The sequence below is a fragment of the Seriola dumerili genome, unplaced genomic scaffold, assembly GCF_002260705.1.
Source record: "Seriola dumerili isolate Sdu_G_001 unplaced genomic scaffold, Sdu_1.0 BDQW01000113.1, whole genome shotgun sequence".
NCBI lineage: Eukaryota > Metazoa > Chordata > Actinopteri > Carangiformes > Carangidae > Seriola > Seriola dumerili.
In genome coordinates this window covers 1,937,478-1,964,231 of record NW_019174368.1, presented here as the reverse complement: position 1 = coordinate 1,964,231, position 26,754 = coordinate 1,937,478, and the positions used below count along the sequence as shown (strand labels likewise).

General features: G+C 41.4%; 2 protein-coding genes across 3 annotated transcripts; both read left to right on the top strand.

The window, feature by feature from the left end:
- The first annotated feature begins 6,365 nt into the window (after positions 1-6,365).
- On the top strand, positions 6,366-10,461 carry LOC111223722 (prostaglandin E2 receptor EP1 subtype-like). Its single transcript, XM_022747969.1, has 3 exons — positions 6,366-6,575; positions 7,635-8,557; positions 9,396-10,461. Exons 2-3 carry the CDS (start codon positions 7,682-7,684, stop codon positions 9,669-9,671), a joined length of 1,152 nt encoding a protein of 383 aa, XP_022603690.1. The 5' UTR covers positions 6,366-6,575; positions 7,635-7,681; the 3' UTR covers positions 9,672-10,461.
- Positions 10,462-11,329: 868 nt separating this feature from the next.
- On the top strand, positions 11,330-26,592 carry ilf3 (interleukin enhancer binding factor 3). Of its 2 annotated transcripts, XM_022747901.1 has the most exons (18): positions 11,330-11,404; positions 12,846-12,950; positions 13,786-14,009; positions 14,110-14,284; positions 16,969-17,116; positions 18,523-18,614; positions 19,770-19,865; positions 20,194-20,305; positions 20,403-20,500; positions 20,588-20,699; positions 20,820-20,933; positions 21,171-21,376; positions 21,528-21,698; positions 21,787-22,068; positions 22,827-22,959; positions 23,054-23,101; positions 24,775-25,194; positions 25,510-26,592. In XM_022747901.1, exons 2-18 carry the CDS (start codon positions 12,948-12,950, stop codon positions 25,641-25,643), a joined length of 2,568 nt encoding a protein of 855 aa, XP_022603622.1. In that variant the 5' UTR covers positions 11,330-11,404; positions 12,846-12,947; the 3' UTR covers positions 25,644-26,592. The 2 variants fall into 2 exon arrangements, with proteins under 2 accessions (XP_022603622.1, XP_022603623.1); XM_022747902.1 differs by lacking the exons at positions 24,775-25,194; positions 25,510-26,592 and adding an exon at positions 23,735-24,637.
- The last annotated feature ends 162 nt before the right edge of the window (positions 26,593-26,754 follow it).

Genomic DNA, 26,754 nt, shown 5'->3' with positions numbered 1-26,754 from the left:
TTTGTTTTCCCCCTTTTTTGGTAACATGGCACTTTTTGTGAATTTAATACAAGAAAAGAAAAGAAAGAAGAAAATTGTCCAAACTGGAAAAATCTGACATTGCTTTGGAAACGGTTTTGTTTAACTTGATTACTTGATTGAAAACTTTAAAAGTCCCATAGTTTATACTTTTCCTGTGTTTTATTTGAAGTTTTGATAACCATAAGAAAATATACTTGTGGTTTCAAGTACCAAATAGTACGAAGTATCCTCTCAGGTGTTTCTCTGTGGAACTCTAGTAACAACATGTCGGTGAGCCAATCAGAAGAGAGGCCGTGAGCCTCCTGTAGTCCTGACGGCTCGTTGTAAGACTCAGTTTCTGAATATGAGCTGTGTGCATTCCTCTGTGGACTGAGCGCTTTGATACTTTCACAGTATTGATATAGAACCTAGACCTGATCTATAATCAAACAACACCTGGACATCCACCTTTAGACTATATGGGACCTTTAAAGCTGCTTTTTTAATGACATACCATCCTGCTGCTACTGTTGAGTACAATGTGAAGACAGTTATGGGCAAGTAGGAACAGGATTAATGTCACTGCCTCTGGGCAGAGACTGAAGATGGGATACCAGCAGTGATGTTTAAAATAGCTCAACGTCAGTTTGTTCTATATTGGGTTTCCTTACTCTGAACAATGCTCTGTGAAAGACTGAACATCTGGATGAATATAGTTTCAAAGCTCAATTTGTTAATGGCATGTAATGATAATAAAAATGACTTCAATTAAAGATCCACTTAATTAATTGTGCGTCATAAACCAACATTATTTCTCACCGCCATAACTGCCATAAGGCCAGGCTGACATTAGACACACTCAAACATTAAATGGAGATATGCATCAGTGGTGACTTCTCTCTCTCTCTCTGTCTCTCTCTGCAGCTGACCTTTTCAGAAGGATGCAGTGTATACCCACACTGGACAGATCCTGTTTCCTCACATTCGTATTCACCCTAGTAGGAGCTCTCGTTTGATTTATACAGCGACTGAATGATAAGTGGCTGCCGCTATTTCACACTCTGGTGAGTCAAGAAATCTGATTCATTATGTACGCTCGGTGAAAGACAGGAATGATAATGTGAGCAGCTCGGTGACTACTGTTCAGGCAAGCAGAGGAGATTATATAGGAAGAGCCGGGGTCATACACTACGGACAGAAGTGAATGTATTCACTGCAGAATTAAACCTCCACCGTTATTCGCCATGTAAATATTTGGTTTGTTGCCAAAGCATCGTACCAAATCTACCCGAAAGCCTCATTAAGATAATGGCTGCACTTTCTCACCAATCGATCACTGAAAAGAAATTCATGCACTAAATTGGATAATGATGATGTACATTCTTCAAAATTAGCTTCAAAGCTTTAATCTGTGAAGTTTTTCCCCACTTGTGGACAATAAAGTTGTTGTAGCGGATGTATTAGCAAGTAGTCAAGCAAAAAAATAAAAATGGATGAAATAAGAGTGTAAAACGGAGACTAACAATCTAGGTAACAGAGCATAACGAGCTGTAAACACAACATAAACATGCAGAGCGACCTTACCAACAATGCACTGCATGAGGAAGCAGGTGTTCCTAATAAAGTGCCCTGCGAGTGTATAATCACCCCTAATCGTCACTCATAATCAGTGTCTGTGTGCTCACCTGAACTTGTGTATGGTGTGACAAGTCATACGTTTTTGACTGTGAGATACAAACAGATCCCAAGGCTGCTGCTGACCCTGCGTGTGCGTGTGTGTGTGCGTGTACGTGTGCATGTGTGTGTGTGCGTGTGAGCTGCATCGTCGTGGTCGCTTGGGGAAAAGTCTCTCATGTGCGTTTTGTCATGTCCCCGAGTGTCCTGAGGAGGAATATTCAGAGAAGTTTCCTCTGAAGCCAGCAGTCTTCCAAGCAACAATCTTTGCTGCTGTCTTGTAGCTTCCTTAATCTTCTTTTGCATAGGGCCTACGTGGTTTTTGTACCTGCAGGGTTAAGCCCTTATAGACTTCGCAGGAACCCGCATTACTTTGAAACAGTAAGAGTTGGATGCTTTTTTGGAAGAAATAAATCCTCTGGGGCTGCATGAAACTTATTAAATCCTTTGGTTCAAGGGAGGCTAATTTGACTTCTCTGGAAGAACAGAGAGTTATTTTACTTATTTATTTATTTATTTAATTTATTTATTTTTATTTTTACCCTGGGACTGTATTTTAGTTAAGCCCTTCTTTGACACAGTAGATATTTTAGCTGCATTAAGGTTATGTGACTCAGCCATTGTGTTGGATATGTGACAATCAGACACATAACTCACCTTTCAGAGAAGTTATAAAGTCATGTGACCTACCACCTGTGCCCATTTCACTCATTGGATCTATTTATGTTAAAAATAGAGAGTGGCTGGAACATTCAACATTTTGTCATGTTTGTCATAAATCTGTAAATTTCCAGTTTCACTTCTAATGTGTGCATGTTATTATTATTTTGAATAAATCACAGTTTAAACTGGGATACACAATCAAACAACAGATCAGCAATACTGTATTTCAGCCTGTACTCAGCCTCAACACAACACTATAACCCAGAACATAACGTATGACAGAGAAATGATATCTCCTGAGGAAATTCCACTCAAATTTATGTAATAAATTAAGCACAGTTATGTAGGTTTGTTTTAGTATTCTACAAATTACTGATGTTCACCGTTAATATGCCAAAAAAGGACAGAATACAAGAGATTTTTAAAGATTAAGGAGCACCAGTTCCACAGAAATGACCCTTTGGCCGCACAGATTGAGCAGAATTGGATCATGATTCTGAATAGTAAGGTTCCTCGGGAACATAAAACTTCTTCATGCCTCTCCTCTCCTCTCCTCTCCTCTCCTCTCCTCTCCAGACGGACATATTTGAACTGCATGTGGTCAGCTGAGAAGCAGTTAGGATGAGCTTTTCCCAGGAGAAGCAGGAGGATTATTCCAATACATTATTTTATGTATCTCACCCTGATTTACATAAAGTATCCCAATCCAAAATGAAAAAGCACAATTTTTTTTCTGAGACACTCAGGAATTTAAATTGTTCTACTATAGTTACTAACAATCCCTCTGAGCCCCAAAAAGAACAATCATTTCAGACAAAATGACTTTGAAACAGTTATCTCAGTCCATTTTCAAAACAACTCCATGTTATCAAAGTTCACTTTCCCTCAGACACTGAACAATTGATTGGATATAAAAACCAGTGAGCATGACACGCATAATTACACAAAAATGCAGGGACTAAAAGCGTGGTAATTATGAGGTTTTCAACAAATAAATCCTGGAATGTTTTGGGGCTGTTTTTGACAGACATGCAGAGGATGGTGTGACAAACAAACTGCAGCTGACCATGTCTGCGTTTCTGCTGCTGCTGTGGATTACTATTCAAAACTGTGACACTGAGGAAGGCCTGTCGCAAAATGAGACACGTAGGTTAAGTGAAAAATGTGAAACTGAGGGCGCTGGCTTTTGAATACACACACACACACACACACACACACACACAAAATTTGGAAATGTAGCAAGCATGCTGACCCTGCAGGAACATGAAGCTTTTCCTGCAAATGCCAGTGTTACTGTTGAACTGGGAATTCTTAGTGGGCCCAGTGCAGCACCATGAAGTCAGGCATTTAAAGTCCAAAACACAACCCTAATTAAGATTGAGCTCTTCATGTTTGAGGTCTCTCAGCCAGGTGAGGGAGGTTTTCAGAAAGGTATTGTTGACTTGATGTTGTCCAGTTGCAGCGAACAGCACTAATCTTCTTGCAGGACGTATTTACAGCTGTTTTGCTGTGTGGTTTCCTGTTTTACAGTGTGTCCCTTTGGTGCAAATTAAAACATGCAACCAACACAAGTAAATAGCATCCATGTGGAGTTAAGAAACCCACGCAAACACTTTCTCCCTCCCTCTGTCTGGCGTGTGTGGTGATCGTCTTTCCAGGTTTATGTCTGCAGACAAGACAATGGCACACAGAGGTGGAAAAACTCCTTCTAAGCCAAGAGAATCAGACATTTTGTGGCAGAGATTATAAAACATTTTTCACCTTTTACTTTGATCCAAACAAGTTAGTTTAATATTTTTATGGAAAATGTCTCCATCCGAAAATAGTTTGACATATGTTTTTACATCTAATCTGAACTCCTCAAGACGATAAACAAACATCTGTCAGACATAAGAAAGGCAGCATGGACACATCTGTTGCCAAGGACCTTTGAAAGCTTTTTGTGTCACCACCAAAGAAAAGAAACAACGTTTTGTCTCGTCTCTGTGACTCCTGTTGCTGTAGCTGTGCCAATATAAAATTACCCATTATAAGATATTTTGTTTTGCAGATTGACTTCCTGCCTTCTAATCCTAATGGTGTATCCTCTCAATAGATCACAATTGTGTGCTGTCCTATTCTCCCAGTTCTTCCATTCAGCCAGATCAGGTATTAATCTTTGCCAGGCTTTCGGTTTTATAGCACAGCAGACAAGGATGCATTAACCCCAGCTAATAATGCTGTAGCCCCACCGACCTCTAATGGCATTCTGTCTGACACTTTGGCAGGATTTACACAACTGCATGTACAAACAGACGTGCACAGGCAATATACAGTTTAGACTTGAATGTTTGAGACAACATGCTTTATTAAAGGTCCCATATTTTACATTTCTCCTGTGCTTTATCTGAAGTGTTGATCCAGAAGAAGATATATTTGTGCTTTTAAGAACCAGAAACCATCTCAATGTAGTTTTACATCTCCTCTCTCAGGCTTCTCTCTGGAGCCCGAGTACCAACAAGTCAATGAGCCAATCATAGAGGAGGCTCTGAGCCTCTCTTCTGATTGACTGACTGTTTTCTGAGTGATCCAATAAAAATACTGCAGATTTCAGGTAAAAACACTCAGAGAAACCAAATCCTGCAAGGTTGGACTGTGGGTCCTGGTGGGCGGGGCTTTTGGCATGGCTGAGAGCTGTGACTGCTTTGTTGTGACATCACAAAGTTACAGGAAGTCCTGACGGCTCGTTTTAAGGCTCAGTTTCTGAATACAGACTGTGTGCATTTCTCTGTGGACTGAGCACTTTGATACTCTCATAGTATTAATATAGAACCTAAACCTGCCTTATAATTAAAAAAACACATGGACATCTGCCTTTATACAACATGGGACCTTTAAAATGCACTGAAAGGCACAAAAACACATACACACACATTATATGTCCTGAGTTCATTAACAAAGAGCTGCATTGTGCACATTAGCACATCATTTTACAGAGGACTCCCTCTACTGTTTTGACATAAGGTGGCAGTGAAATAAGGAGGAGGAGGAGGAATTTCCGATGAGTGCAAAGATATGCCTGAAGTGTGATGATGGGGATCTGAGAGGCTCCTCTCGTCATCTGACACTGTCGTAATCTGTATATTCATTCTGCGTGCTTATCACTAATCTTGAGATTTCTCCAACTTAAAATGAGCAGTTTGCTTTTCCCTCCCAAATGTTTCCTCCCTGAGGCGAGGCCCGGAGCATTAAATCCTAATGTCCCCAGCAGCAGCAGCAGCAGCTGGAGGAGGAGTGAGGTCGGCCTTGTGAAGTGCTGGAAAGTCATTTGCATTCAAAGCTGTAGTTAGAGACTGTGAGAGAGATGTTTGTGGTGGCAGGAGCACAGATGCTTCACATTGATGAGAGCTGACCACAGGGCCTTTGAGGTGGTTTCAGATCAGGCTCGGTGGAGCAGGGGGGGGGGGGTATATTTTAATTTCTGAGGAATCAACAGACAACAAGTGATGTCTCCAGAGCAGTAAAACCAACAAATTCAATGACCTAAAGTCACAACCAGCTTTTACTTTGAAGGGCCTAATCTGGCATTAATCAGGATGGACAACAACTTTTTTAAAGATGCTATTATATGAAGTCATACATACAGTGGGATCCAGAAGTCTGAAACCACTTTCCCATTCACTTGAATGGGAAAGTGGTGTCAGATTGAACTACATCACAGCTCATAAAATAAATCTTTAAAGGGGGGGTTTTCCTGCAGCCTCAGACGGGTCTCCCTCAGATTTAACATCCTAAAAGTTGTTGTTGTTACAGGTTTTATATTTCTGCCCCACATCCTATAACTGTTGAGTCAGGAGCAAGGCAGCAGGATTTTAAATATTCATAATCTTCTCTAGGATTTTCTCTAAATGGGGCCTTCACTTTGCTTTGCTGCCAGGAAATGACTGGTTCTCACCGACTGAGACACCCAGAGGGGATGAGAGCACGCTGCAGCTCCGGCATATAAAAAGCAGCGAGCAGCAATCAGAGTAACAGAGGACATGCTTGTGCAGTGTAACAGGGAGGCTGCTTGTTCTAATAGAGGAGTTTCTGTGTTTGCATTGCAGCGAAACAGTTCAGGTGAAGAAGACCACTCACCACGGGACATTAAGAGAAGATATCAAGAACAATCTGGATTTATTTATTTTCTAGCTTCAGTTATGAGTAATTGTCAGAATCAAAGCGATCCTGATCATCCCCATGGATTTCTTATTCCAAAGGTAGGTAAAATATCCCGTATCGAAAGAAACGTTTAAAGGACAAAAAATATGCCTTGAGGCTATCATTTCAAGTTCAATTCTCTTTCTATTTATTTGTTTGTTCTATTTTTATGTTAAAACGAGAACGTCCACTTTAAAGCATTAAAACACTTGAGAGAAAAGGAAAAAGAAATGCTCTCACATGAAAGACAAAAATGTGATAGTGGGATGTGAAGTTGTTTGGGGTAACAGAGATAATGTCTACCATCATTATGCATGTCTCATTATCTATTATAATCATTATTTGTTTATTTTTTAGTTTTTTATCAGGCCTTTAACAACTTTTTAATACCTTCAAATGACATGCACCAAATAATAACAACAATGACTAGAGTGAAAGTGAAAATAAAAGCATAAAATTAAAAAAAAAAACTATTGAATAAAAATGCTTGGGTAAAGGAAAAAAATAAAATTAGCACATACAAAGAATAGGAAAACTTTAACATGGTTGTAATACATTATCACTTTTGAATACAATTTAACAGCTGGCTAGATAATTGATATGGAGCAACAAGTTTCACCTTTAATCTTGCATCTGCTCCACCAGTCTTTCTTGCCTCTCAGGGTGTGTGTGTGTGTTTTATAGGGCTCTGCTGCTGCACTGTAACTGCATTTCTATGAGGAATGCATGAAGCAGTGTCAACAGAAAGTCAGAACTTGTTCAGACTTCCCTCGCTGCTTTGTAAGAGGAGGAAAGTGAAGGTCTTTGTACCTAAACCCTCGGAGAGTGCTGAGAAACTAATTTGTTTGTCTTTGTTTTTAAAGATGAGTCACTCTGTCCTGAGGAGCTTTGAGACAAAAATGAAATAGGTTATTTTGAGGTTATTTCCCATTGTGATGTTCATAGGGACTGTACATAAATTATTATGAGGGAGGAAAAGTAAATAGTATGAGAATATTTCTTTGACTAAAGTTTGGCAAAAAACCCACCTCTTAGCATTCACCCCCACCCCTCCCCACCTCGATACCTTTTGTACAGTGTGTTATGAGTCATCTGATCCAGTCTCTTTTCCCTCTCAGTGACTGCTCAGCCAGAGGAACCACATCCAGCCCAGAACTCAGCAGTGATGCTGGCGATGCAGCACTACAACTCCTCGGGTATTATTGCCTCCGTCCCCCTCTACAACCACACCACCATGGTGCAGGAGCCAGAGATGGAGGCCGTGAGACATAATACCACCATTCCACGGAGCAACCCCATGGCTGCCGGCCTCACCATGACTCTGGGGATCCTGTTCAACGTGGTGGCCCTCATCATTCTCGCCAAGGCTTACAATCGCTTCCGTCGGCGGTCAAAAGCCACTTTCCTGCTCTTTGCCAGCTCCCTGGTGGCTACAGATCTGGCTGGACATGTTATCAATGGAGCCCTCGTGCTGAGAAGGTATTCTGCAGGGACTGGGTCCATATCTGATTCTGCTTCCAGCCTTAGAGGTAATCCTGCAGATACAGATACCTCTTGTCTGTTTTTGGGAGGTTGCATGGTCTTCTTTGGCCTGTGCCCGCTTTTCCTGGGTTGTGCCATGGCTGCCGAGCGCTGCCTGGGCGTCACAAGGCCTTTGATGCATGCACGTCTGGTGACCACAGCACGGACAAAGATGGCACTGACCCTAATCTGGCTACTGGCTTTATGCGTGGCCCTCCTGCCCTTCTTCAGACTGGGTGCCTACACCTCTCAGTACCCAGGGACGTGGTGCTTTATCAGGGTGATGGAGGACACTAAAGCAACAGATCTGGCCTTTATGATGCTGTTCTCTGGACTGGCTTTGAGTTCTCTGGCCATGGCCTTTGTGTGCAACACCATCAGTGGGATCAAACTAATGAGAGCCCGCCTAAAGAAGAGGTCATGCTCCCAACGCCGCTCAGCCAGGTCTCATGACACAGAGATGGTGGTTCAGCTGGTCGGTATCATGGTCACCTCCTGCATCTGCTGGAGCCCTCTGCTGGTGAGTTTGGAGAACATACTTTAAAAAGATATTTGACTACATTTAAAAGAGGTAAATAAATGTTGAGATATTTACACCTTATTTGATTTGGGTCAGATTTTGTAAATTACAGATTTAAAGAAAAGATTTGCAGAAAATGAAACGTTCAAATTTTAGGTAATCACTAAACAACTCTGATTACTACTATTAATATCATATGATGTATAAAACACCGTCATAAATATTATACCGTTATTAAGGACAGAAACATGATTGACATAAACTCTCCGTACGCCCCTGGAATGCAGCACAGTGTTCTTCAAACAAGACATTTATTATTCATTCATGTTTGTGCAGATTTCATTTGACTGAAATTAATGCTCACTCAAGACAGATGAAGTGATTTGCTGATTAAGTAGCTAAAGCATCTCCACACCATCATTTAACTGGGCAGTACTTTAGTTTATTAGCAGCTGGCTGGCTGATAATAAGGAGACACAGAGACAAAGTGATTAGCATGAAAACTATTAGACACTGTATCACACTGAACTGTAATAATGCACAGTATAGCTGGATGGTAAAAAATAAGAAGTGACTTTGCATTACAGAGAGCTATTAAGAACCACAGGAAACTGGAAGTTTTGAATTCCACAATAATTCCTGGTTTACAGCAGCTGCCTAAAAATTTATTTATTTTTCTTTCTTTTTTTTTTAAGGTTGTAAAAATCAACTTCTTCAGGGTGTGAGCTTGAAAAACAAATACTGAAAAATTAGCACAACCAACACACTGTGTTTGTTTGTTTTGGGTTTATCATATGTCGCAAGATAAGCCTAAAGCTGTTTCCTTTTCCTTTTTTAGATCTTTGGACTGATGTCGGCCACACGGTCCTACAGTGGCTCCCTAGGCAGTGACAGAGACATGTACAGGGGACTGATGGTGACCGGTGTCAGGATGGCAACCTGTAACCAGATCCTGGACCCTTGGGTGTACATCCTGCTGCGACGTGCCATCCTCAGGAAGATCTACCACATCACTAAAAGGCAGGCCAGTCTCAAGGGAAGCATGTTTCGCTCGATCCGCTGGGATGTCAGCTCCTTCCAGAACTCAGAGAAAAACAGCGTTCATAAGATTTAAAGGAGGAGGAAAGGGGAAATGGTGTCTATCTCTTTTTAAGGGATGCTCTGACACTTGCCAGCAGGATCAGCACTGAACCTGGCAGCTTTTCATCCCGATCAGAATTCAGTGTTGAAAGGTCCGAGATGAAAAGAGACTTCTTTCCTGGCAGGTGGGAATGGAGCCACCTTTGTTTGTATGTATGAAGTGGTTAAAAATGGGAAATATTCCAAACATGTTCCAACATGTTTTGAAATATCACTGAGTGGCTAATAATAACCTCTTAGGTTGTTGTACGTATCAGCCAGTGTTACACTACAAAGGGAAAAAGCTCCAACTTATTATAAACTGCATAGTATATTTCAGAATGCAACATTGCCCATGTACTGGACGTGTTTGCATGGCAGTCTACCCTCTATGAGAGGAGATGTAAATATAAAGGTTTCTGTGTGCAGGACTATGATGTATTCATTTTTTTGCTGAAGTGAAGACTGTATCTACTCTTAAAGCGAACATCTCAACTCTGTAAATGTGCCGTTTGTTTTGTTTTCTGACACAATGTAAAAGTCAATGACTTGTGTAAATGCTCACATGAGAGAGCAAAAAAAAAAAGCTGTGCTTTTACCTCAGCTTGAAGATGTGAAAAAACACCATGTGTGTGTACAATGTAATGCTGTGATACGAAAGTGAACGTGTGTGTCTATTGTGTGTTTGTGAATGTATCTAGAGTGTTTTCCCCGAGTGTCTGGGGACTGAGTGAAGCTATGTGTCGCCAAAGCTAATTGAATGTGATATTATCCAGAAAAGGAAATGTAAGATTACATAATAAATTGTTATCAGTTAATGTTCCATCTCATTCTGGTTTCTAATCGATGTCACAGAATTTTTACAACTTTGTCAAGATACACACACAACAACAATTTAAACGGTTAATGGTTAAACCAAAGTGTGGTTCCACTTTATATGCAGCAATGAAAAGATAGGTTTAAGATTTAGATTTAATGTTCAACAAGTAAGAAAATACACTACAATTTGTATTCTTGCCAAGAGTTGGATGAGAAGATGCCACTCTGTACAGTAAATATGATTGCCCATGGAGATAAACTAATGTTGCAAGTAATTCCTGAAATGCCACTTAATTTACATACAAAATTCTTTCACTAGATAATCTCATTGTGTATTCAACATTAACTTCATATGTAGAATGCAGCTCCCACAAAAGATGTGACATGCTCTTATTTTCATGAGATCGTATTATTAATGCCTTTTATTTTCTGAATAACCAAAAGATTATAAATCTTAGTTAGTGCTGCAAATGTTTCTCTATGAGAGTTTTTTTCAAAGCAACTAGAGCAAGTGGTCACTCCACTGTGATTAAAATGCTCAGTATGAAATATCATTGGGGGCTAAACTGTAGAATTCCCCCCATAATACTCAACACCTGTAGGAAATATGAACAGCTGGGTGAATATAATGGTCACAACAGATTAATGCTTGTGTTGTTCTCTCAGAACATTGGGGCAGCTGACATTAGGAGACAACTCAATTCAATGCCACCGGTGGTAGCCACGCCCCTGGTTGGTACCCCCGTCTGCAATTGTAGCCAATGGGAAAACAGTCACATGCACCGTCCAGCCAATGAGCGTCTCCATTCTCAGGCGTTTCCATTTGCTCCCTCACTGGCCACTGCCGTTGGTGCTGCCGAGACCAGGAGCTACCGTGCAGCATCGTCCGTTAGCAGGGAAAACACCACGGTGAGTAACAAAGATATTCATAATGTCAGTCCTCAGAATGCACGAAGTTAGTTATCGGGTGGTCACCGAACACCAAGAGCGCTAACGAAGCTTGTTGTTGTAGTCTAGCGTGTTTATTTATGTGCGCTTCGTTTACGGATCTATTTGGCTTTGTTTGGCTAAGCTAACCTGCTAAGTGCTAACTGTTGCTGAGCATTCAATGGGGTCTCGGTCTCGTCTCCTCGACCATTTTGGTGTCTGATAGGCAACAGACCAATATCCAAATATAAACTCGATTTTCTGCAACATGTCTACACTTGTATTTGGCTCTGCAGTTGATAGAAACGGCAGGTGGTAGATGTAGTAGATGTTTTTTTTGCGTTTTGAGGCTTGGCAAGAATGTCGGCATGGCGCAGCTTTTAACGGTGGGTGATCCGTGTTTTGTGGGGGTTGTTAGCTAGCTGCCGTCGCCAGTCGGGCTGTGCACTGAACTAAAATGGCGTCTGTTTTTAAAATTCTCCTGATGTAGATGTGGGGTCTGGGTCCCTAAACTGTTAGGCTACTTCTCCACAACTCACTCTCTCCTCACATAAAAGTTGCGTCAGTGCAGGTTTAACAGGTGAACCATTAGCTTGTAGGTCTTGGGTTGGCTTGGTCCCACACTTCAGTAACTTGTTGACTGAAACATGACAACAGGACTGAGGCTCTTTATAGTTTCACCCCACCTGCCTTGGCTGCAACTGGAAACTAAGTCTTTCCTGTAATGCAGGGAGTTATCTTAGTTTGCAGCAGAATATCTGATTGCAGTGGGTGTGTCACGACAATGAATGAGCCTTTCTTCCCCATCACATAATTTCGTTGCAGACAGTCACTCATAATTTGAGGCAACACAAATGAATCTGCAGTCATCTGTGAAGATGATTTTATTAACCTCTATTATGAGATCCATCTGATTCTGGTGGCACTGTACTTGCTTGTCTCTTTTACTATGTTTAGTTAAAAATATAATTTGATGATCATCCTTCTGGCCTGGTAACAATATAAATGTTTGAGCCTTGGGCACATGAACTAGTCCATGTACTTAAAGCTTGATTTGCTACAATAAACCACATATCTGCCTGTGAAAGTAGGGCTGTGTTTTGTCCCTGAGGCGTGAGTCGCTGTGCCAATGACCTTCTTATGTTGCTGCAGCTGATGACCACTTTATTTTAATGAAAGATATACAGACAGTCTCGAGCGACTGAGTGGGAAATGTTTTACACTGTTCAGTGTTAATGGTCTGGAGAATATCTACTGAGCAGACTGCACAGCCAACAGAATTTCTTTAATTCAAATATGTGTGTCATCCACTCGTCCTTTGTGGAGGCTGCTTGTTTTCATGGCTGTAGATTTCCCCCCAGTGACATTTGAATTCTGTCTTACTATTAAATTCTTTAAAACATGTATGTTTGTCTCCCTATAGGAACGGACTCCATCATTGTCATTGTCATCTGCTGCAGAGAAGATCTTTTTTAACGCTACCATTCACTGAATATAGAAGTCTTCACGGGTTTCTAGCGCAACAATGGTAATGATTTAATTTCAGTCTTACTTTTATTCGAAGTTACACATCTCTATGTCATGCCTATTTGTCTTTGAACAGACAGACAGACAAAGCACACTGTCCTATTCATTAAATGTCACTATTAACAGGACAACTTAATGTGTCACATCTAATTCAGTTCACAGAACTGGTGCCAGTGTTTTGTCATTCCAGTCTGCCCAGGGCTTTAGGAACACATGCTGCAGCTTCCACATCACAGCTCTCCTCTAAATTGGCTTTGGCTGCTTGCACATACGCTCGCCTTGTGTAATCATTGGTGTTAGAAGCTTGGCCTAGACATGGGGCCTTCTTATTCAGTGTTTTAATTAATCAAAGACAAGTGAGTGGCATAGAAAGCTGTGCTGTCATTATGATAAAGGAGAACCTTTTTAATCTTTATAAATGCCTCATAAAGACGGATTAATGAAGTTAGATAAATAACTGTTCTGAATAAAACCTGGAACATTTACAAATCAACAAAATGGATTGAAGTTGAAAGAGCTGGCTCTGGGTTTTATTCTGTCCAGTTACCCAGATAACTCAGTAATCCTGCTTTGTGAGAGAGGCCTCTGTTGTATAATTAGTAATGATCTGTTTAATTCTCCCAGGACATCTCTAAGCACAGTGAGGCATTGATGCATTATCAAAGGCAGATGTCAGATTTTGCTTTGCACCATGACAGAGTTAATAACATCCCACCTGGATGCTTTTGTGATGCACTATTTAGGGTGTGAATTGGGGTGAACTAGTCGCTGTTACCCCTGCCACAGCAGGGAACTCCCATTTCTCCTCAATTCATGTTGTTTCTTTTCACCACTAGCCTCCCCCAATGCGGCACCGCTCCATGCGCGTCTTCATGAACGATGATCGCCATGTCATGGCCAAACACTCTGCCATCTACCCAACTCAGGAGGAACTAGAAAGTGTACAGAACATGGTATCTTACACAGAGCGAGCCCTCAAGGCTGTGTCCGACTGGCTGGATAAGCAGGAGAAGGGAACGTCGAAATCCGACTCTGACAGCGCCGACACTGATAAGGAAAGGTGAGGTGTCATTTCTCATATTCAGTTAGAAAAAAACATGGCCAGTCCGTAAAAATGGTCGAATGATTCTTCTCTAATCACGTCTTGTTTTTCTGGAAAGTGAGCACAAAGATCAGGCCACCCGCTCTCTGCGTGGTGTAATGAGGGTGGGCCTGGTTGCAAAGGGGCTACTACTGAAGGGGGACCTGGACCTGGAGCTGGTGCTCCTCTGTAAGGACAAACCTACCATCAGTCTGCTGAAGAAAGTGTCTGAAAATCTTGTTACACAGCTCAAGGTAAGAACAAAGCTCAGTTCATTCAGTGTGCAAAATCACATGATCACACATGTTCATTAGAGCCTGACTGATGCTGGGTTTTTGAGACCAATACCAATTTATATTTGACAGTCTCAATATAGTTTTTTGCCAATATAATTTCTTTTACATAAGCACATAACATACATTTTTTTCCAAAGAAGATCCCTTATGATAAGTTATTAAAGAACTGTAAACCCTGATACCTGCTGAGTGAGATTGAAAATAAATTTGATGAATCAGATGAATGTTGAAAAATATTTTCAGACTCAAAAGAGCTTTACCTAAGGAGGCAGAAAGATACAGATATTAGCAAAACAGAGTACCTAGAGACACAAACACACCTATAATATTAGGAAAACACATGTGGGAAATCTGAATGGTCCGATCAGTGTGATTTAGATATGCAAATAATTTGTTTTGAATATTTCAAGGCTTCAGTCAAAGCTGCTGTGGCAGTTAAAACGGCAAGAGACGTTCAAGAAAGGATAGCTGTAGGTAATGAAGAGGGAGATGTAAGAGAGGAGGAGTTTTTTGTTACGCAAAGTGCTAGGTAATTAAAATATTTCTGGTAGATGTATAAGGTTAATATATACTGTATATACACTGTCTAAACACCACTTTTACTGTCTAAATGGACTGAGCCAGCCTTTTTTGGCGTTTCTTAAGAAGAACTACTTTATTATAGAGGTGTTCATGCCATTTATACTGGTGATACATTTTCATTGCACCCCTAAAGTTCTTAATGCGCTCATATATTTTCCTACTTAGAAGTGCATGTGCTCCTTGGGGAGAAGAGTAAGTGTCAAGCCCTGCAGTGTATCATGGTTTGTGATGTTTCTAGTGATTTCACCTGCTGAAACATTTCTGTAGTTACTTGTGATGGTTCGGCATCACATCCCTACAAATAGGAGGGGTTAGCCGCTGTTTGTGTCCTCTACAAAATGAATCCACATCATCACAAAATGGCGTAGTGCAGAAGTGTACGTAAGTCCCATTCTCATGAACGTGATATCTCAGTAACGCCTAGAGGAAATTCCTTCAAATTTTGCAGAAACCGCCACTTAAACTCAAGGATGAACTGGTTTGATTTTGGCGGTCAACATGTTTGTTTTTTTTACCATAATTTAAGAATCCATGTGCAAATTATGACACAGTTTAACACAAACACCCAGGAAGGGGAGATTGTGACTGTATTTCCTGCAACTTGGTTGTTTGGCGGAGGCATACAATCATAAGGCAATAATTCTAGTTTTTTTTAGATTAACTCAAGGGTCATCAACAAACTACAATTGTTCTTTCACTTAGTGTTATTCACTATTACTTAACTAGTTCCACAATATATTAATAATGACGATAGGTTCATTTAGGGATCACTCGCCACTATCCAGCAGCCCAAGGGAACTTTCCAGGGCATTTCCAGAGCCTTTGAATTATGTTGGCCTGAGGTTTCCTCAGTGCTAATGACTGCCTGGTGCGCACAGAGAGAAATTCCCCCCGGAGCTGCAGAGAGCAGGTCGGTGATCCTGGGTGAGCCCTCAGTTTTCTGAATAAGGCTGTTGATGAATAAAGGAAAAACTAGTACACAGAGAGCCTTGATGTCTTTTGAGTTAAATCGTATTGAAGGAAATAGAAAAAAGAAGCCACAATATACAATACCACAAGTATGGTCCTTACTGCAGCATTTAATCATCTGTGATATATCTATGTGAACGTTTTATTCATGGCCAGTAAACCAGTTACCTCTTGTAGCACAGGAATACTAAGACATTGGAAGTTAATGCATTCTGTCCGTGAACACGAACTCCTCTGAGATAAGACTAAATAAATCTGCACCTCTCCCAGGAAAGAAGAAGATTGAGAACCTGGGAAACCTGCTGCTCATACAACTACAACTAAAGTTCACTAAAAATGCTATTGTACAAAAGTATCATTACAACATTCAGAGATGATGCTAGACTACCTCAAACATTTCCCTGGTTGCATTCTGTCCGTGAACACGAACTCCTCTGAGATAAGACTAAATAAATCTGCACCTCTCCCAGGAAAGAAGAAGATTGAGAACCTGGGAAACCTGCTGCTCATACAACTACAACTAAAGTTCACTAAAAATGCTATTGTACAAAAGTATCATTACAACATTCAGAGATGATGCTAGACTACCTCAAACATTTCCCTGGGTTTTTCTTTTGTGCTATCTCTTTTTACTTATCAGTCAACATTTACTATAAACCAAAACCAATGTATCTGTGCTAGGCTAATCATCTTGCAGATTTATAAACTGAACGCTAATTTTCATGCCTATCATATCAGACTGCTATTACAGTTGATCTCTGGCTGCATGTTTTGACATGAGCGAGGAATCTGCTGTTGTAGTTCTGTACACAACATGGCTAAACCACATAATTACACCTTAGTAACAGACCTAATATCAGTGCATTTGTTTGGCAGGGATTTCTACCACTACTGCATTGATGATGGTTGTTGACTGTGACCTCCTTTTTAATGGTGTGACAGTCTGCAAAGTATTAGATCCGGACCTGAACAAATATTAATGAATCAAACTACTCATGTTTAAGTATCTCTTTGATTTAGCAGCAGTTTTTCATGGTTTAATGGGCCTTTGGGTTTTAATTGATGTCACAAACACTTTTGCTCTTTGACAGCCGATCATAGAAGACAAATACGTGGTGACACAGCACATCCGCGAGGCCAGTATCGTCATCAAGAACTCCAAAGAGCCCCCTCTCACCCTCACCATACACCTGACATCCCCTTTGGTTCGTGAGGAGATTGAGAGGGCTGCCGCCGGAGGTAAGCTCCGACACCAGGGCCTCAGGGTTTTTTCTTAAGTGGCGCCCTGCCTCCAGTAGGGAGGCCAGGCAGGCTAACAGGCTAGACAGATATTGTTTATTGGGCCTTCAATGGAGCTAGGGGACAAGAAATGCAGTCACATAATAAAACTGTGCTATGCTTATAGCTCTCTAGCCACTCTCGTAGTTCCATGTAATGTAATTGTACATTTTTGATGGCCCAATATACAGTATAGGGCAGGTAGTTTTACTGACTGCTGAAGACATGGCTTTCTCTTCCCCTTAATGATCAAGGTCACCAACGAAATGAAGGCTTACTGAGAATTTAACCAAATACAAAAAAGAGAGACCACTTTGTTTGCATGTGTTTTATCATTGATGATGAACGGTTTGCATTGCAGCAAAAATGAGTAGCAAAACATGAGGTGAAACTGTCCTTGGTTGTAAGACCCAGCAGTGGGCTATTGACTGTCTCTGATGTTCCTTAGCAGGGAAGGCTCGGGGTTACAGATAACGACAAGCGACACTTTGATTCTGCATTTTGTGTCCAGTCGCTCTCAGGACCAGTTGTTAGGTACTAATACACTATTTATATAAGCTTAATTGTAGCTATACAAAAAACAAAGTAAGATTTCCAGTAGCTGATATTCTGTTTGAGAGATCTCAACAGAAGTGAGGATCTTTTTTAGCAGGTGTTGAACTTTGACCTTATCTGTAGCCCTGTGCTAACAGTGATGCCCAGTTTGGGTCTTCTTTTTTTTTTAAAAGCCATCAGTTTTGCTGCAGTGTGGACTTGTTTTGATACCCACTTTTTGTGCATCTGATAACTTCTGCCTGTGGTTCCAATTCTGATTCTCTCTGTCAAGCCTTCTAGTTTGTCAATTTTTAGGGACGCTGGACCTTTGACCAACTGGCCGCTCTCTGTCTCGGAAGGGGCAAAGTGCAGTGTACCCAGTATAGGGGCAAAGGGGAGGGGCTCTACCTCCTGTTAGCGTCAGAAAAGAAAAGCAGACCTTTTTAAGCACTGAAGCGTCCATTTGAGTTGAAGCAACCATGGAGAGACAACCTCCCATTTGATACAACCAATTATTCTTAATAAATGCACATTTTTTTTAATACTAGGAATTTTTTTCAACAATTTTTATTTTTACTAAGTCCATTTATAACCCACTTTTACAATACTGTCGTTCCGGTGGGGTTTCTAAGTTAAATAATTGTGTGCCGGGTCGTGCAAAACCATATTAACTGGGAGGTTGAGAGCGTTTGATGGTTCTCCAGTGGAGGGGCCCCCCTCCCCTTCCTCCTCCTGCCTGTGGTTTGGGAAGGCTGCCTGTGTTCCCCCTGGCCGGCTGACAGAACTCCCCTTGGTCAAACTGTACCTTGTCTTCTTATTCCACCTGCCAATAGAAACGCTTTCAGTCAACGATCCCCCGGATGTTCTGGACAGGCAGAAATGCCTAACTGCCTTGGCGTCTCTCCGCCACGCTAAGTGGTTCCAGGTTTGGATCTTGTCTTTATTTGTCTCTAAAACAGAAGTAGTTTTGAGTTTTGGTTCTATGCTGTATGTTCTTTTGTCATTTATTTGGGCGTTTCATGTGTTTTTTTCTTTATTTACTCCTTTGAAGTGTACTTCCTGTAGTAATATTTGATGATCTGGATGTTTGTTTCTTAGGAAACCTTTGTCATTACACTGTTGTAGAGTTGCTTTGCTCACTTAACAGGTTCTATTGCAGTGCCATTTTAAAAGATGTTCATTGCTGCTTTTTAGTCCCTGAGTTCATTAGTCTCCCACAGAGCTGCTTAACTCAAATCAGCACACACAAAAAATCTGGGACTAATACGGCATGTATCCAGGTGCAATATTTCTATACTTTCAGCGTTGGTGTGAGTGAGTTGTTGTTATTTTCACATTAATGCAAGCTACTCGTAGAGGACTTTTTGCTGCCCCATTCTGTAGTTTTGGAGAGAAAATGTTTTTCGTAGTGAATCATGTTGATAATAACTCATCACAGTGTTGTGGCCTGTGTCATCTTTGGCTTTCACACTATAACAATCAGTGCTCCATCTCTGCAGCTTGTTTTTTGTAGAGTATGTGGCCTCAACTTTTTCCTGCTCTCTGGCTGTTTCTGTTACTCTGTGTGCCACAAAATCAACAGGAATATTGCACCTTGAGTCATAGTTTTTAACTGTCACTAACTTAACCATTACCCCTTTCAATGACAGCACCAATCAGCACCTCCTTTTTTGAGTAATTCACCTGGTTCTCACTTTAAAGCTGGTATTAAGTTCGAGGTAGCTTTTTTTCACTCTTTTCCTCTTGATCTTAAGCATGTTTTTTTTTTTCCTATAGACAAATGTTTTATGTCTGATAACTATTCCATCAATCATGTTGGCTATTGACTCACAGCCATAAATGTGAAAGGTTATAAGTAGCTTCTTCCAACCAAGTGATCAAACATTATTCTAACTTCCACTATCTCTGGACATTTCCATAATGACAAAGCTAAGCTGTTAGTCTGTGTGGCTTCATTTTTATTTATTTCCATTAATTTGGATGTTTATCTTGCTCTATACCTCACATGGTCTTCCTCATGACTAAGGCTGCTTGTCCTCCTCGTGCCCCTCCCTCCCCCCTTCCCTGCTTGTGTCTCCAGGCCAGAGCTAATGGACTCCGCTCCTGTGTCATTGTCATCCGGATACTAAGGGACCTGTGCGCCCGCGTCCCCACATGGGCCCCGCTTCGAGGTTGGGTAAGTGAAAACGTCCCCTGTACAGCTTCAACATGCCAAAGCTCTGCTGGTTGTGGCTTCTGAGAAGTGTGAAATATGTAGGAGGTTGTTTTCTTCAGACTGATTTGGTTGCTCAAAACTGGAAAGCCCTCTTTATTAACCCGAACACAACTCTTTGATAAACCTTTGTCTGCCTGGAAACAACAACAAAAAAAAAAAAGCAAGGCACCACCATCACGGTTGTTGAGATACTATCTAATGCAGTGACCTAGAATCTCTCTGTGTTAGGAGCCAACGCTTAAAAATAGCATCGTTGAACACGGTCTCCCTCTCTCCCCCTGCTGTGCAGCCCCTGGAGCTGATCTGTGAGAAAGCCATTGGTACAGGGAACCGGCCCATGGGGGCAGGAGAAGCTCTGAGGAGAGTTTTAGAGTGTCTGGCTTCAGGAATCCTCATGGCAGGTATGTGTCTGGAGCCTCTTCTCCAAAGTGTGTGTGTGTGTGTAACTTTGCTTTAATGCACTATTGCGTTTTGAGTGTTCATTGCTTTGTGTTGTAGATGGGGCTGGAATCTCTGATCCATGTGAGAAGGAGGCCACAGATGCTATCGGTCACTTGGACCACCAGCAGAGAGAAGACATCACAGCAAGTGCACAAGTGAGTAAGATTAAAAAAAAAAAAAATTGTGTGTGTGCTCTCACTAGTGAGTAAAAGTGAAATTCACACTGCCTGTCGTTTCTCCAGCATGCCTTAAGGTTGTCAGCTTTCGGACAGCTTCACAAAGTGCTTGGAATGGATCCCCTTCCCTCTAAGATGCCCAAGAAACCTCGTAGTGAGACTCCGATTGATTACACAGGTAAACTGGGCTTACCTGTGATATTTGAGTAATCCACAACAGTCACACCAGAGCCTGTTGATTATATATTATGGTGTATGTGCCTATGTTCTTATGGCACTTATTGTGTGTGTTATTCAGTGCAAATCCCACCCAGTACGGCATATGCCCCACCAATGAAAAGGCCCATTGAGGAAGAGGAGGGAACTGATGACAAGAGCCCCAATAAGAAGAAGAAAAAGCTACAGAAGAAATGTAAGTGCTCTTTTTTTAGCTCTTGTGTTTGTTGGCAGTTACTTAAAACACAATCACAACTATCAATCTGACATGAAATTATCATTGACCAACACATTAGAGCAGTCGAAAACATACGATAAAAGCAGCGAGCGATGGAAAGAGGAGGTCACATCATATTTGGATATCTAAGGATATGGTGCTGTTCAAAGAATGGGTCATATAATACCTTCATTCTGCCCCCCCCCCCTTCCCCAGCTCCAGAGGAGAAGGCCGAGCCTCCCCAGGCAATGAACGCTCTGATGAGGCTCAATCAGCTGAAGCCAGGTCTCCAGTACAAACTTATATCCCAGACTGGCCCAGTTCATGTTCCGGTCTTCACTATGGCCGTAGAAGTGGACGGCAAGACCTTTGAGGCCTCTGGTCCATCCAAGCGCACTGCCAAGCTACATGTAGCTGTAAAGGTGAGCAAAGCATGTGCAGCGGGACTTTAATTATTAAATAAATGACAGGATTTAACATCTCCTCTGACCTCTGTTTTTCTGCCATGTCACGGTTTTATTTACATTTCCTGGATATTTAAACAGCAGTGAGTCTTTTTGTGGACAATTTCAGGTCCTGCAGGACATGGGTCTGCCCACGGGAGTGGAACTAAAGACTGCTGAGACGGTAAAATCAGAGGAGACGGCTGTAGCTGTGGAAGAATTGAGGCCAGTAGTAACGCCTATTGAAACGAGCACGGCTGCCACGGGAGCAGCCAGTGCAGACGCCACTGATGCGGTAGAGGTATGAAGCTACTCCCTTTTGTGTTTTGGGGATTTCTCTTTTGCTGCTGAATGCTCTTATTTTACTGACTGTCTCCCTCTCTTCTCAGACTGCTCGTCAACAGGGACCAATCCTGACTAAACACGGCAAGAACCCCGTGATGGAGCTGAACGAGAAACGTCGTGGCCTCAAGTATGAGCTCATCTCAGAGACTGGTGGCAGCCATGACAAACGCTTTGTCATGGAGGTGGAGATTGACGGTCAGAAGTTCCAGGGGACAGGATCCAATAAGAAGGTGGCTAAGGCTTATGCTGCCCTGGCTGCTTTGGAGCGGCTCTTCCCCGAAGGCTCTGTGGCCGAGGCGGCTAAAAAGAAGAAGGGACCACCCATGGTAAGCATCAAGTCAGGCTCATAACTCTTTGTATATGTGATTTCAGCATCAGCTTAATGAGTTACTCCGTGTTGTGATTCAAATCGTTGAGTAACATGCTGAGGTTAAAGGACGACACGTTGCCACAAACTGGGTCCATTAAAGAAGAGATGGTTAATCTAGCTAGCCCCCCCCCCCCCTCCTTTGTGTAATGTCAGATGAGCTGAGTGTGTGAGAGCTGCCAATGACTCAGCAGATGTTGAGATACCACGAATAAAAAGGAATGTTTAGTGGGTGCTAATTTTAAGCAAGCTAAGCAAATTTTGTTTTATTACATGAATCAGGTATAAACTTGTAAAGCTTACTTGGACGAAACATTACTTTCTGAGTGAAATACAAATTTAACAGCATGATTCTTCTCGGAAATTGTTGTTGTTAGATGGAACAGATGGTTTCAATTGCTAATGTTACATAACCGACTGTGTGGGAGGACAAAAACACCCTGCAGCAACATTCATAGGCGACACAGGTTAACTTGCAGAAGCAGTGTAAAGTTAACAGTGTCTCTTAATGCTGGACGTCACATGTCAGTCAACCACTGCTGAGGGACACGCCCACCAAAAAACTTAAAAATCTAAAACAGTGTTTCCTCAAATATGTGCAAAGAAGGTTTTATATTTAATTTATACCATTCTGGAACAAGTGAGAAGAATTCAGATTTCATCTTAACTTTTAATGACGATGTTGATGAGAAACCCAAAGTTTGTTTCCTCTTTCAGCACACTCCAGGTTTTGGCATGATGGGAGCTTCTGGAGGCGGAGACGCAGCTACGCCCAGAGGAAGAGGGAGAGGAGGACGAGGTCGCGGAAGGGGCAGAGGCTTCAATAATGGAGGAGGCTACGGCCAAGGAGGTAAAAACTCACTCTTTCTGTAGCAGGCGTATTGTATATACCGGTAAAAAGACATAATTAACAGGATTAAATTTAAATTCGTGTCTCGTTCCAGGTGGCTTCGGAACATACGGTTACGGGAACAATGCTAACTCCGGATACAGTGAGTGTTCATTTCACCTTTTATAGTCCTGGTTTGACTGGATATGTGCTCTTTTCTGTGCTGCTTTTTAAGAAAGTTAGGCTTTCATTTACCCAGAGAGAAATGCAAACAAATGTGTGAGCCACTGTGTCAGCATAGATGATGAATTGTCCTGCGGCGGGATGGTGCATCTCCCCAGGACTCTGGGGGGAAGAAAAAAAAAAAAAAAGCCTTTACCACTTCTCACCTGTACTCTCACAACCTGAACAGAGAATGTAGCCTAATACAGAAAACAGTTTCTTGCCAGAATACAGCAAACAAGACCATATATTAACACTTAAACATGTTGGGATGTTCCCAGTTCAATGATTTTACATTTCTCTGCTTTAAGCCACAGGATTGAATCTGTTTTTGACAAGCCCCCTCTTATGAGAACCCCTTTTCTTCCTTCTGGCAGCCTGTTCTGAGGACTGACCTACCTGAGCGTGACAGGAGCAGAGAAATCTAAAAAATAAAATAAAATAAACCCAACAACTCACTTTTAAACACAATCTGACCAAATGAGTCATTTGACTGCCACTTTTATGGCAGAAAAAAATAAACAAATCTAATTTTGATATTTTCTTCCCTTCTCTGCCCTGTCTCACTCTTTAGGTGACTTTGTCTCAGACTGCTATGGCTACCACGAGTTTGCGACATAGATCTTCCCCAGTCTTAGAAAATCAAAAACAGTCCTCTAGAGAGGATAAAAACATGGACAAAATACACAATAGTGTTCCAGCAGCATCATGAACTCCCTTCACCACCAAGTCCGCAACCCTGGGAATAAAGTGACAACAACATCTCCGCCCCGTCTTGCCAATCCACTTGTCATATCCTGATACCTCGGGGAGACGGTCTGCCACTGCATGCACGTGGCCATAAGTCGCCTTCTGTTCTCTCAACTTGCCGTGGATGTACCTGAACACCTGGACCTCCCTAAACGGCAGGGCTGATTTATTGTAGATTGCCTCCATGTGTCAGGCATGGGACACGGCTTTGTTTCTGGATCATGATTAAGTGAAAGCCTGTGGAGCTGGACAACGTAACTGCCTTTTTTTGGATTATTGTCAAGACCACAACAGCCTGGTCTCTATCTGTCTCCATACTGTTTACCTAGACGAGAAAACTGAGAAAATCATGAATTGTTTTTTATCTCATTCTAATGCCTTTCTGTCACTTCCATTCATTAAGCTGATTTTGTATTTTCTGTCTTGCTTTGGAAAAAAATGGCCACACTGTTTATGTAAAACCTGCTGTTTCTGTGTCATATCAGCAACACTGTTTAGTCATAGCTACACTGAATGCATGATGGTCTTAACGTTGGCAGTGTGTGGTAGTTGCAGTATCCCATCTGTAACAACATCAGGCACTGATGAACTGAGGCTGTTGGCACTAGGTTTGCACACAGACTGGCTGAAATGGAAAATTTCATGTATGTTTGGGAAGGGAAGACTTCTTGCTCTAGCTGTTTTTATATGTTTTGTCTTTTTTTTTAATAAATGTCATCCTTCACTACTGTCTTACTCCAGGCTCTGAGTTAATTAAACCTTAGTGTATCTCACAGGGCAAATATATTAGTAGTAGATGATAAAATATATCATTAATTATAAATTATACCCATTTTAAGATTGTGCCCTGCTGTTATTTCCCAGATTACTACAACAATGGTGGCACAAATGGAGGAGCCGGGGCATCAACCAGCCCAACAGGTGGCCCTCCACCCAGCACAGCACCAGGATCAGCACAGGGCTCCTATGGTTCATACTACCAGAATGACGGAGCCTACACTGCCACCTCTGCCGCCAAGGCCCCCAAAAAGAAACCCCCTATGCACAAGGGAGGGAAGTCACCCTTTCCAGGCCCCCCAGGGGCAAACAGTGGATCTGCAGGGGGTTACCAGTCCAGCAGCCCCTCAGGGCAGGGCTCCTATAACCAGTATGGCCAGGGTTATGGCCAGGGAAAAAAGAGTTTCAGCCAGAACCAGGGGGCAACAGGCGGGTACTCTTATAGCACTGCCTACCCGAGCCAGGTGACAGGGGGTGCTGGAGGTAGCCAAGACTACAGTTATGAAGGTGAGTTAAGGAAAACACATTTTGTCAGAATGTCTTAAAAAATAGAGAAAAGCTATGACTGAATGTGCCTTTAAGCACATTTAAGCACATCAACGAGATGGTTTAACGTGTCAGTGATTACATTTTCTGCTATAACAAGATAATGTAATACATTTCAGAACTGAATAATTTTTTATGTAGTAATTATGAAAAAATAGACTACAACATTAAAAATATCTCCTCGTGAAAAGATCTTATTAAATTAAGATGACAATATGCTTTATTCATTCATTCAGTTTCAGAAATTGTTTTCACTGTCGCACTCTTTCCTTGTAGGTTTCAGCAACCAGTCCAATTACAACGCACAGGGAGGAGGGGGCAACCAGGGCTTTGGCAACAACCACTCCCAATACCACAACCCAGTGGGCTACGGCAGAGGAGACGGCAGCATGAATTACCAGTACAGATAGACTATGTCTCTCCCTCTGTGAATCATGGGCACCAAGCACTCGTATCAGTGTCTGAAACCTTCTCCAAAGAAAGTGATCGACGGCTTGCCTGTGCTCTTTTCCATGTTTGCTTCTTATGTGCTTTTCGGTTTATATGTAGCACATGCGGGCACAAAATGAAATGTCTGGACTTTTAAGTGTCGGAGCTGAGTTATGGCTGAATTTAGTGGTCTGTTTCAGTGGTCTGGTCAGTGCTTAGTCTTGTGTTTTTAAGTTGTTTTTTTTTTTTTTTGTTTGTTTCTTTTGTTTTTTTTATCTGTGCTACCAGTCCTCATCCTCATCACTCAATATGAAGGCTGATGTTACAAGTTACTCACTAGCTCTGACTCGGTTTCCTTTCTTATAAAGAGTTGTGTGGACAGCTTTTTTCTTTTTCATGTGAAATTAGTAAAATCTTGTAGTTTGAAACTACAAAGGTTGTTGTATTTTTTGTAACAATTCAATAGACCCAAATAGCTTGGTCTCTTCATTGCGTGTAATTTTGGCTTTTTTTTTTCTCTCTTTTCTTTTTTTAAACCTAATGTGATGTAGTTATTTTAATAAATCATTTTGAAAATTACTGGAAACATTCTGATGTTAAATCTACATTTCTCAGTGTAGCTTTTTGATTGGGTGGGATTTGTTCTTGTTAATGTATAACAAAGTGTGTTTGTATTAATAATAAATGATTTTTATTTTGAATAGAGGTCTTAATCAGAGTTTTGACTTTAAAGTATCAAGTATTTGTACCACTGATACTATTAATAAAAAGTGGAAAATTCATGGCCTGAGAAAAGGTGTCCTATTAGAGTAACTGTAGATACAGTAGGTGACCACAATTAAGTCCCGGAATATATGATTTTTGTGAGATTAAGATGATATCTGTCTGGGCTCCATATGTTTGTGATACAATACAGCTGATTAAATTTCATATGAAGACTAAATAAAATACTAGTTTTTATAATTTTCCCAGCATCAATTCACACAGAAATGAATCAAATCCATGCAAATCAAAATGAATACCCTATTAATTTATTTTTTATTTCATTTATTATTTTTTTATTTTGATTATTTTATTTAAATTTGGCCAACA